Here is a 12,593-nt window from a genome sequence, read left to right as displayed (position 1 = left end):
TAAGAGACTGTAGCCCTAGCAAAGATTATGAGTGACATACTAAGATAACTGAACCCACAGATAGTCCAAAGGTGAAATGTGTGCTTATATTGATACGCCAGGGCCCCAGCCTTTGCAGCCTCTTGTTCCACACATCCAGGACCTGCAGGGCTATGCTTGCTTGGTCTTTCATACTCTACCTAATTTTTTTAGCTCGCCACCTGCTTCCTAGGCCACGTCTTCCTCCAGCCCACTGGAGACTCACCAGTGGTTTCCTTTGTGTCTTTGACAGGTCGCCTGAAGGAAGAAATCACCCAGCGGCACGTGCAGCAAGTAGCTCTAGGTGGGTACAAAGTGGAGCCTGCAAGCAGACGGGGAAGGTAATACAGGCTGACCTGGTGTGGGAAGCCCACGCCCAGCTGAACAACAACCCATCCAGAACCCTTGGGAAGGTTAAAGGAGGGGAGGTTTGCGGTCAGTGCAGCTTTCTTGGGACGCCCCTCCTCTCTGGGACCAGTCAATTGGGAGCAATTGACCAGGGACAATTCACCCCTTATGTCCCAGCTCCTCAGGGTCCTACTCGGAGCTTTCTAGAACCACGACTAACTCATCGCAGCAGTAACGGTTGGTGATGAAAACAGCTACCAGTGGCTGAACTACCTCTGTGCACTGGTTTATGTGCACGTCTCCTCATCCTCACAACAGTCCTAAGAGCGCAGTGCCTTTTCCAGATGAAGGTGATTCAGTGACTTGCCCAAGGTCACAGGCTAGTAAGTGTTGAAACTAGGACTTGAACCAAGTCTCTGAGTCCACACTGGGCGCTCTTGGTCCCCATGCAATTTACTGCCCACAACAACGATGGGCCCACTTCATACATTAATAATGCAAACACTAAACCAACAGAGTGATATCGTAAGAGGGCCTGGGCACCTTTTAGGCAGTGGGCATCTGCAGAAAATGCCCCCTTGTGACATGTGACCCAAGGAAGTCACCCAGGAGGAGTGTGCAGCTCCCTGGAAGGCTGGTGGAGCAGGGCTCCTGGGCAGGGCCCCCCGTATCCTCTCCCACTAGCCTGGGATCAAGCCTTCTAGAGCTTTGATTAAATAAGCAATTCATATGTTCCGAACAACGGGATTCCCCTGGAGAGGGGCTGGCCCCTGGAATGACCTGCAGTTGGAGAAATCCTGTGCGCAGGATCTCTGGGGGTAATGGAGTAGGGCCCCAGCGTCATGAGGGTAACCCATCTGAGCCTAGTAACTTGGATTATTGGGAAGGTTGGTTGTTTAGTTTTGGTTGTAACAATGATCATACCAAATAACTACTGATTACATCAGAAACACAGAACAAGGAAGCCTAAGACACACTGATGGAGCCTGAGCTTTTCCCTGTTGGCCCTGGGACTGAGGGGTCAGGCAGATGTGCTGGGCCTGACCTCCCATTGCCAGAGGCCTGGGCAGGGTCTTGGAGCCAGGACTCTGCAGAGCACCTTCCCCAGCACACAGCCAGGGCTGCCCGGGGCCCTAACTCATAGCGCCGTGCTTGGGAAGGGCACAGGGACCTCTGTGGGGAGCTGCGCCGAGGTGCAGGTCACCGGAGAGGGAGTCATCCCTAGCGCTGGCTGCCACCTGGTCTCTTCTTCAGTCTTCATGATGCTTGTTGAACAGAAACAATGATGTGGAAGATACCACTCAAGTAATTCCAAGGGCGGTTTTGCTCTAGGGCCTGGGGAGTCGTTTCCATGGCTTTCAGGGCAAGAGGTGGTCCATCCTCTATGCCCCCGCCCCCCGTCCCAACCCTGCTGCATCTCTTCAACCGCAGGCTCCTCCTTAATTCCTGTGTTCACCTCTCTGGGAGCCTTCTTATGAACTATAGCAGGTGTCAGGTGCAGCAGGGCCCAACTTTGCCTGAAGTAATCAGCAAACTTCAAACAGAAAGCACTTTGGCTGAAAGTCTAATTAAGAGCATTTGAAATACCTATTTATTTTAAAAGCATACTATCCCAATTAGAGAAGAAGTGTTACCATCTCCCAGCTGCCATTTTGAGATCAAATGCCACATTGCTATCCAGACGCCTTAGGAGCTTGTCTGATGGGGCTGTGGACCCGCCGGTGCACATGTGTCCCAAGGGACACATTTCAGAAGGGACTTCTTCTCGTTGAGAGAAAGCTCTCAATGCAGCGATTATTTACAGAGCCATTTCCTGCCTTAACCCTTGCCCTTCAGACTAGTCTTGGGGCTGAAGGCCAGGACCCATGGCTCCTGTAAGAACAAAAACAACTCGCTCGGTGTATTTGGCTTCCTGACGTCCTGTAGTTTGGGCTTCAGTACAGGGATGAGGCAGTGACTACACCTGGTCTCACCCTTCCATTTCTGTGGGTTTGTGTTGCGGTTCCTTCCCCCTTTCTGTTCTGTTTCTTTGTCTGTTTCTTCTCCTCCCTACTTTCCCTCACCCTCCATTTCAAGTATTCCCTTTGATATTATTTCTTTCTTTTACCTACATGTTCCTAAGTTTCCATGAAAGTGCAGGTGGGGTCGCCTAGTTGAGTTTGGGGTTTTGGGGGGTTAGGGGGGGTCAGGAGTAATAAGCAAGTCTGAGCAGGAGAAGTTTTCTCGTGTATTTTGCATACGTCTCTGTTTGTATAAGTAGACATACGGCCAAGAAAATTTGCAGAAGTGTAATCTCGTAAAGCATACTTAATGGTGAGGTGAGAGGCCCTGTGTGGAAGAGACAGCAGACTGATGAAAGAAGGCCAGATCCAGTGGAGAGCATGTCACCACGTCAGGAATTTGGGGAACACTCAAAATGTATCACTTCCTGATTAATTTACTACATTTTACTGCTATCTCTGCTCATGAGGTTATCTACAATGACTGCGTCTGTGTCCTGGACACACTGTCTCATGGTGTGCTCCTGTGCCTCTCTTCCCAATTCCACCCTCAGTGACGTCCCACTGGCAGCTTGAAATCAGCCACAGTGGGAGTATCTACACCAAGGGCAAATACTGTTATAAACTGGGGCTTTCTTTCCCAGAGAGCTGGTTGTTAACCATTTCCCACCACACCACTGGCACACAGAGAAGCACCCACGGAAAGGCCCATTCAGTGCATGAGCACCTTTGCTCTTAAGAAGCCTTCTACTCCCCTTCCCAGCTGAAAATCCACATCATGGCTCTGCCTGCATTCACTGCCCACCCAAGGGACCCTGGTCCTTTTGAAAGGCAGTGACCAGGGAAACCGACCGAGACAGTGGGGCAAGAGAAGAATTGGGCCCAGTGGGCCCCCTGGATGTGACAGCCAGAGCTGGAGGGGGTGGGTTTCTTAAGAAAATCATCAATGACCGGTTCTAAGAATATCATCAACAAACAAGTTACTGGTGGACTTAGAGCAGGGCTGACTCCCGCACACTATTTCAGGAAACAATAAAACTATTATTTTTCAATGAAGCATCATTTGGAAGTGATACTAACTGAACTAGATCGAGCTGGCTGAGTTGAGAGTGCTTTGCTGAATTCAGCTGTGTGTGTTTTTCCCTTTCTGTTGTGCTAGCTCCCCATCGTGGTAAAGTGTTGTCAGTGATGCAGCTGGGACTAATCAGCAGACGTTTCTTGAGTACCTCCCCATGTGCCATGGCTCTAAGCTCTTTACTTGTATTTCCCTCTTTAAAGGTCCTAAAATCCCCATGCGGTAGGTACTACTATTATCCTCACTTTACTTAAGGCCCAAAGGGGTTAAGGTGAACCTACCCAGCTTTGCTCAGCTAAGGATGCAAATGCAGATGCAGCGTGAGAGCTTGTGCTGTAACCACCACACTGCACGGCCCTCAGCCCCAGGCTGAGCATTATGGAGTCCACAGAGGGACAGGGATTCAGTGCCTGCCCTCGAAGGGTGCATAGCCAGCACAAGGGGATATATACATTAAAAAGATAACTCTTTATCTAATTCCGGATTTAGACATATGTATTATTCTATCCACTGTCCTCTTCCTACTGTAGCCCCAAACCAAGTTGGCCTTGACCTCCTCCATGCAGCCTTGCCCACCCGCTTCTCGCCAGTCTGCTTTGTCCTTTAGCCTTGTTTTGTAATTATTTATTTCCATAGCTATTCTCCACTCTAAAATGTGAGCTCCTGGAAAGCTGGGGGCAGTGAAATTAATCTCTGTACCCCCGGCAGCCAGCACAGGCAATAAACAGGCCAAGTCAGTGCTTCCCCAGATGACTCCCAGACTCACACATCTTGCAAAAGTGGAATGAGACATTTGAACATAAAATAAGTCCATTTAAAAGAAGTAGAAGGAGTAAGTGCTTTCGGAGCCCACAGCTGAGCAGATTACAACACAAGGCAATAAATCCGACTCTGTCTTATCTAGCCACTGAGCAGAAAGAGGAGTACCCAGAGTTACACAGTTTTCATTTTCTGACCACAGGAAGCATACTAACTAATTTATCTGCAGAAATAAAATGTCTTCTGGAACTAAACACAGACCAGAATTTATCGTGGGGACCTTTGTATAAAGGACACTGAGTGACATAGTGAATGATGTCGTCAACTGCAGTTTTACAAAAGATACCGAAATGTTCCACAAGATGATTCTCGCATTGACCCTCTGTAAAAGCGAGAGGCCTGACATTAGCGTGTAACTCACTGAGAGGTGATGTACTCCAGGAACCCTGCTTTCTGACGGCCTCACAGCTCAGGGCCAGAGCCCAGGAAGCCATCCCAGGAACGGGGGCTGTGCCCTCTCTCTCAAGTGTCTCTTCCAAGCAATATTTGATCAGGGCCTGGATCTCCTGCAGCTCACAATCAAAATTCTACCACGTGCCTGTGATTAAAATTCAAAAGGCCCATCGCACTACCAAGTAGCGTGTGAAATGTGGCAGGTGAGAGGGACAGACCATCAGAGCTCCAGGATCTTAACAGAGAGAGTGGCCCCTGGGGGGTGTCACCAAGGCCATGGGCCTGAGCTGAGCCTTGAAGAATAAGCAGGAGTCAGAACCACAGAGAGGAGGGTGGGAGCAGGGGATAGTTGTCGTGTGTGTGCTGGGGTGGGGAGTGGGGGGAAGGCTGATTCGAGGTGTGTGTGTGTGTGTGTGTGTGTGTGTGTGTGATATGTATGTATGAAGGGGATGTATGTGTATTTAGTGTGTGTGTGATGTGTATGTATATGTATGTGGGGGGGTGTATACAGTGTGTGTGTGTGTGTGTGTGTGTGTGTGTGTGGTATGTGTTTGTTTTGTGCTTTGTGGGGAGTTGATATGAAGTAGTCCAGAAAAAGGCTAACACAGTGAGCTGGGCCAGTTCACTGAGAGCCTTGAATCCAAAGATTTCTCTCACAGGCAGTTGAGCCACTGAGCATTTCTGAGCAAGGAAGTCTTGGTCAAAGAGGCCTTTTAGGAAAAGAAAGCCCCAGGCGGTAGCTCGAACTCCTCAGCATTTGCTACCTGACTGATGAGTAAATAATCTGTACCACCCTGGAGACCCCCCTCACCCAAGCCTTCACCCGGCCCCTGCACTGGGTGATTCCTCCGGGTACACACGCCTGCAGCCCAGGCCCAGGGAGGGGTTGAGGACTCCTGGCCATCTCTGGGTAAACCTGCTGCAGACACTGCCCAGCAAAATCTGGGGCTGCCCGGGGAGTCCCACGCTGACCACATGCCACGCAGAAGCGACCCCTGAGAACAGGCCACTGTAGCTGCAATGCCTCGTGGGGCCCTTGGATTACCACCGGGTAGTACACGCTACCTGACCTGAAGAGCCGGCAGTGACAGCGCTGAATCCCAGCAGGGCCTTAATGAGGGTCGACAGAGGCACTGACCCTGAAGGCTCCCTGTTCTACCTCATTGTTCCAGCTTAGAGCGCTCTGAGGAGTTCTTTTCTCCTGAACGGTGTTCCTGCAGTGACCTCTTGTGGCGTCCCTGCCATTCTCCAAAGACAGGCCACCACCACTGCCACCTTCTCCCGTGTGGTGGAAAATTAAGCCTGAGTCTTGAAATGCTTTTTGGAATTCTGAGCCCGGGAGCCACAAATCTGAGAGAAAGCAAAAGGCCAGACTGTCATCAATTTATTCAGCAGACTGGACTGAGCACCCAGTATGAGACCAGGAATTCCAGGATGAGGGGAGGAACCACTGATGGAGACAACTGGAGCAACCCTCCCGGCATCAGCCAGCCCAGTGGTTTTCAAAATGGGCTCTAGGGGACCCATTTGGGCCACCCTGTGGCCCCTTTGGGACCACAGGGTGAGGGTGAGGGGACCCAGGGTGCAAATGGCAGGACCCCAGGATTTTCACCTGGTTCAACCAAAGCAACTTCTGTTTCTCTTTTTGTCATTAAGCCTTTGCTTGAAGAAAAGGTTCTGAGCTTTGAACACATCTTCCTCCCTTCGGAACTTGCAGCTCTTTCTGAGACATTTCCAAAGGCAGACAGTCCAAGCTTCCCTTCCCCAGAGCTATCTCAGTTTCCCCTGGGCTCACACAGAACTCTGCATATGCTTCTATAAGAGAACTTGTCACTTGTATAGTAATTATACAAGTATAGAAGTCTTTTATCTTTATAGTATAGAAGTCTTTTATCCTTCTCCCCCAGCCCCAAGCACAGTGATTGGCACACAGAAGGTCCTCCCTAAGTGTTAGCTGAATAAATCAGTGATATCTAAGGGATCCGATTTTTGCCTTAAAGATTCACCAGCTAAGGGACTCTGTGCCTAGGTTCCAACATCTGTAAAATGGGGGTGGTTGGATTAAATGATATCCTGTGCCCAACAGCCCATCACAGTCCCTGGGACTTAGCGGACGTCTACAGGTCCCTGGTTGAATGAACAAATGACTCTAACACTCCTCAGCCGTCAAGTGCCACAATTGTATCTCTTTGTGGATACAGAGTTCCTTAAGACATGCAGAAAACACTCACAGCCTTGGCAAGGAGACGTGCGAGGGCTTGGATTGGTTAGAGATGTTTTCATCCTACCTGAAATGAATGATCTAAATGCCGACCCTTTGGAGTAAGGGAGAAAGAAAAGGAAGCAGCTGCCCCAGAGGCTGAGATGGCATCTCAGCTGGTTCCAAAAGGACTCAGGTGGCTCTGTAGACCAGTGATAAAGTCTCACCACCTGAGCCGATTCTACTCCACAGGTGCTTGTGAATATAGGGTCAGCTTCGGTGACACAAGGTCCTTGGCCAAATGTCCAAGCTCAAGATGGAGGCTGGGAGTCATAAGGAGTCCCCACCCCATTTCCCTGCCCAGTTCCCAGTTGCCAAGGCTCCAGACCCTTTGAGGAGTTCCGACTCCCTCAGCAGCCGTTCTGGAGAATGGAAGGCTGTGGGCATCAGCCCCGGGGTGAGTCTTGAACTGCGACCATGGTTTAGTAAAAAGAGCACTCGCTCTAGAGTCAGGAGAACCCTGCTTGATGGTGCCTCTGCCATTCGCTAGTCATGTGACTTTGGCCCATTAACCTTCCTGCATTTCCGTGTCCGTAAGGGAAGAAGAACACCTACTCCCCAGGACTGATCTCAGTGCTGAGCAAGGTGTATATGTGATGGAGCCGAGGACAAAGTAGATGCTCAGTGAATTGTCATGAACCGTGACTCTGGGTGTCGGGAACCAAATGCCCAGGCAGTGGGCAGAGCCCCTGGCCACAGAGCTACCACAGTCCTGGGCTACCAACATGAGTTGGCATAACTGGTGGAGGTCACCATGGTCCCCAGTCACCACGTCTCTCTACCCACATTTGCTCACAGGTTCTATAAATCACTCTTCTTTGCAAAAATACATCAAGCCCCAGGAAGGGGCTGTCTATTCCTTTGAGCACTTGAACACTGATGATCCTGTTACCGGTTGCCAGAGCCACATTTTTCATTGTGCAGATATGCAGAAACCATATGTGCTGCTTTGAGTGAATTAGGCATTTGACCAATGTCTCCATCAGTTGGGACTGCTGTAACAAATTACCACAGACTAGGTGGCTGATAAACAATGGAGATTTATTTCTCACAGTTCTGGAGGCTGGAAGCCTGAGATCAGAGGCAGGTTCTGGTGAGGTCCCTCTCCTGGGCGCAGACTGCCGGCTTCTCGTTGTGTCCACTTGTGCTGGAAAGATCGAGCCAGCTCTCTGGTCTCTTCTTAGAAAGGCACTAATCTCATTCATGGGGGCTCCACCCTCATGACCCAATTACCTACCTGCAGATACCATCACATTAGGGATTCGATTTCAGCATGTGAATTTTGGAGGGGACACAGTCCATAACAATCAAACACAGTAGACAAAATTCTAACCTCTTGACTTCATCTGCAAAAATGTATCTGATAAAATATACCACGGCCGGCTCCTCCATCTGTCCTCTCTTGTGTTTGGCCAGTCTCAGCCCAGAAAAGTTCTTACTGTTTTGCAGGACCTATTCTGTTGCAAGCATAGTGGAGCTGGGTAAGACCTTCCTAAATCCCGGAGGAAACTGATGATGAGTTTGGGGAAGACCTACCAACAAGAAACCAGGGTCGTCTGTGCTCAGATACAAACGATGGGTGCTTTGTGTTCCAAATAACCAACATAAAGCTCTAAGTGGTGCTCTGAAAAAACTGATGTCTATTCAGAAAACCATGAGGGCACTGTTGTACAGAGAGCTGTGGGCAGGGGACACCCAGAGAGCAGAGCAGAGCAATTTCCGTATAAAAAAAGAAAAGGAAAAGAGAAGCAGGGAGAAGTGAATTGTACAGATAAAGTCTATGACCAACCATTGGGGATGAATCTGGCAATATCTGAAATCTGCAATATCTAGAAGATATTCAACCTCCACCACCTGGCAATTCCACGCCTAGGAACATATACCTGAGATGGTGTCACATGTGTGCCCGAGGGGGCACTCCTGGCAGCATTGTTCTTATCATAGCAGAGAGTCAAACGAACAAGAACCAAGACAGGGGACCATGCAAAGGTCCCCCGTAGGGGGTGGATAAGGGAGCGAGAGCTGTGATACAGTCAGGAACACCTTAGAGAATTCAACATGGATAAACTAGATTTACGTGTAGCAGTGTGAATACGTCTCAAAAACACAATGGTGATTGAAAGAAAGAAAATTGCTGAAGGATATATATGGACCCATACCATTTGTGTAAATTCCAAAATTTTCAATAGTTTTTGTCTGGGGGGGGAGGGAATGGGAGCTTTGGACATGAAAGATTCATAAAACACACAAGTGCAGGTGCACAGTCCGACAAACGGTTATAAAGAGAACACTCTGCCGCCCCTTAAGTCAAGAAATGGCTAAGTAATGTTTACAGGGCACTAAAGACACAGAGCGCGAATATGAAAGCACGAAGGGAAGGCTATGGCGCTCCATCAGGACAGTGATGTTACCTTCAGGGAGGGAGGGTGGGGCTAGGGGAGGGCACAAAGGAGGCCTCCACCAATTCTGAACCGTTCTAGCTCCAAACAAAGCCCAAGTCTAAGGCAGCTGTGGCAAACTGCTGATTTTTAGATTATCCAAAATACTATTGTTATTATATCATTCTTTGAATATTTTTTTGTGTTTGTAATGGTTTATAATAATTTCCATGAAGGACTAGATTCCAACGGTTCAGAAATCAAACACAAATGACTGTTCTCGTGGAATCATTGTGTTGGTAGAAGTGGTAGTAAAAAGTGAATCCCAATTCAATTCCAATTCATCTTCATTTTCCTCACTACCGTTCACGTCAGGATCATTTTACTTAAAGAGGAAAACGGAAAGTTTACCGCCATTCATTTTCTCCTCCAGGTGCCTTGTATTCTCTGGGAGGGACTAACAGCTGCAGATGGTCTGCCTGCATGTTGAACAATACAGGGGAAGCGCCTGTGAAGGCTGCTTTTTATTGCTCTCCCCCTGTTTCTATAAATCCTCACAATGGAGAGAGTTCTTCTCCTGCCCCTGGAAGAAACTGGGCAGCCCAGTAACTCAATTGTTCATTGTTAATTACCAGCAAAACAAACAACAACAAAAAAGACAGAAACTCACAATGGTCATTCTATATTGTAACTAGAGTCTCAATAGTTCAAATTTCACTCAAAGAAAAGACTTCCCTCCCTTTCCCCAGCTAAGGCCAACCACCAGAAAGAGAGGGACATGGTCAGCTCCTTCTCTCTCTAACTCACTTCTTCCCTCAGCCTGCTAAGCTGTTTCCCCAGAAGGAGTTGGAGAGAAGAAGGAAGGGAGGAAAGGCAGTTGGTAAAGATCACACTGAACTGGTGCCATTGTAACGCAGCTTTGTGCTCTCTGGGCCCAGCAAATGTTCAAAGATGACTCTTGCTCTTTTGGGGTACTTTCACGGGTCCCTGGAGGCCCCTGACCCACACATTCCTTGTCTCGAGGGAATGCACCTCATTCGGACAGTTGCTTACCTGTACAGGTCAGGGTCCAAACGGGAAGCAAGTGGCACTACTCAAATTAGCTATTGTGAAGAGAGTTGAATAAAGTCCTGTTGACAAAGGCGTGAGCAGAGGGTAGGGAAACCACAAAGGAGATCGCATTACCCCAGAGGTAATAACAGCAGCAAGGCAGGAAGCATCAGGCCTAAGAGGGCAAGGGAATGAGCAGTTATGAAACTTGAAGACAGAAATGGCTGTGCAGCTATGGAGAACAATATGAAGTTTCCTTAAAAAACTACAAATAGAACTACCATACGACCCAGCAATCCCTCTACTGAGCATATACCCAGAGAAAACCATAATTCAAAAAGAGTCACGTACCACAATGTACACTGCAACACTGTTTACAATAGCCAGGACATGGAAGCAACCTAAGTGTCCATCGACAGATGAATGGATAAAGAAGATGTGGCACATATATACAATGGAATATTACTCAGCCATGAAAAGAAACAAAACTGAGTTATTTGTAGTGGGGTCGATGAACCTAGAGTCTGTCATACAGAGTGAAGTAAGTCAGAAACAGAAGAACAAATACCTTATGCTAACACATATATATGGAATCTAAAAAAAAAAAAAAATGGTTCTGAAGAACCTAGGGGCAGGACAGGAATAAAGACTCAGACTTAGAGAATGGACTTGAGGACACAGGGAGTGGGAAGGGTAAGCTGGGACAAAGTGAGAGAGTGGCATGGACATATATACACCACCAAATGTAAACTAGATAGCTAGTGGGAAGCAGCCGCATAGCACAGGGAGATCAGCTGGTTGCTTTGTGTCCACCTAGAGGGGTGGGATAGGGAGGGTGGGAGGGAGGCGCAAGAGGGAGGGGATATGGGGATATATGTATACGTATAGCCAATTCACTTTGTTATACAGCAGAAACTAACACACCATTGTAAAGCAATTATACTCTGATAAAGATGTTAAAAAAAAAAAAGTAAAGGCTGTGCAAAAAGGCTCTGGCCATCTGATAGGAGCTGTGACCTTCAGTAAAGCAGGGCATCCAGCTCGTGGCCTCTACAGAGATGTCTGGGGAAAGAAATACCTCAGCCTGTCTCCTCCCATGCTCCAGTCCCTGCCCATGTGCCCCATCGGCTGAGTCCAGCCAGAGGGCGGAGGGCAAGGAAGCCCACTGTTCTAGCAGCCAGGCTCCTGGGGTGAGGAGCAGAAGAGGAGAGGGCGGAGAGTGGATTTGGAGAAGCAAAAGGAACAGGCCCAGCTCTCGCAGGCTTCCTGTGGTCCACCGCCAGGTTTGTTTCTCCTAAGGTCCCTCTAGGTGGCTTTATTAAAAGGGATCTAGGTTTTAAGTGGTGCGCCGGAGGGTCTGAGTGCTGTGCTGGACCCCGCTCACTCTGGCTCACGAGCACTGACCATGGGCATCTCCTCCCAGCTCCAGATTCGGGAGCATCATGCTGGTGGCGTGAAATCAGTCACACCACAAACACTGGCAAACACTACAAATCAGGGCTGTTTCTCTCCAGGGAGCTGGTTGTGACACATCTGCCAGCATGCCTCTGATCTCAGGTGACCCTAACTGACTCTCCTCCATGCCGGAGCCCATGCTTTTGCCACAGAAATGGCAGCCACTCTGCTCTTGCTTCTCACACAGCATCACATGCCCCACCCTCTAGAGTTCTTGAGGGGAGTCACAGTTCTGTCCACAACACACACACACAACACACCGTGCACACACACAACACACCGTGCACACACAGCACACGCCGTGCCCACACCATGCACACACACAGCACATACCATGCACACACAACACACCGTGCACACACACGGTACACACCGTGCACACACACAACACACCGTGCACACACACAAACACGTCATGCGCACACACACACCACACCACAAACACATAGATTCCCAAGAGTTCTCATCAAGCTTTCTGAGCTGTCTCCTTCAAGCCCTCTCCCTACCTTGGGAAGGATCTCTACGCACATTCCCCCCAGTGAAGCGGATAAGGTGGGCTGAAGGCAAACTACTAGGGTCTTTAAAAAAAATCTCCAGAAATTTCTTTGGGCCCTTTTCTAACGTCAATGTGCGCATTTTGGTTGTCTGCCCACTCTTGCCACGTCACTTTGAAAATGTGCTGGTTCTACTGTGTAGTCTGTTTCCGAACTCACTTTTGACTCCGAAATACAACAAAATTTTGCCAAATGAACAGATTGGCTTACAAATTGCCTAGTAGCAGATAAGTTTTCCAAAAG

At 48.8% G+C, this 12,593-nt stretch overlaps 1 protein-coding gene across 1 annotated transcript in view; it reads left to right on the top strand.

The window, feature by feature from the left end:
- The window catches only part of KIF6 (kinesin family member 6), a 393,945-nt gene that overhangs the window by 348,736 nt on the left and 32,616 nt on the right, over positions 1 to 12,593 (top strand). The window contains exon 16 of the mRNA XM_033424088.2: positions 272 to 322. Within this exon, the coding sequence (XP_033279979.2) occupies positions 272 to 322 (51 nt within the window). The remainder of the gene's footprint in view (positions 1 to 271; positions 323 to 12,593) is intronic.

This window comes from Orcinus orca, chromosome 10 (assembly GCF_937001465.1).
Source record: "Orcinus orca chromosome 10, mOrcOrc1.1, whole genome shotgun sequence".
NCBI lineage: Eukaryota > Metazoa > Chordata > Mammalia > Artiodactyla > Delphinidae > Orcinus > Orcinus orca.
Note: the sequence above shows the minus strand (reverse complement) of the source record. Positions and strands in the feature narration are given on the sequence as shown.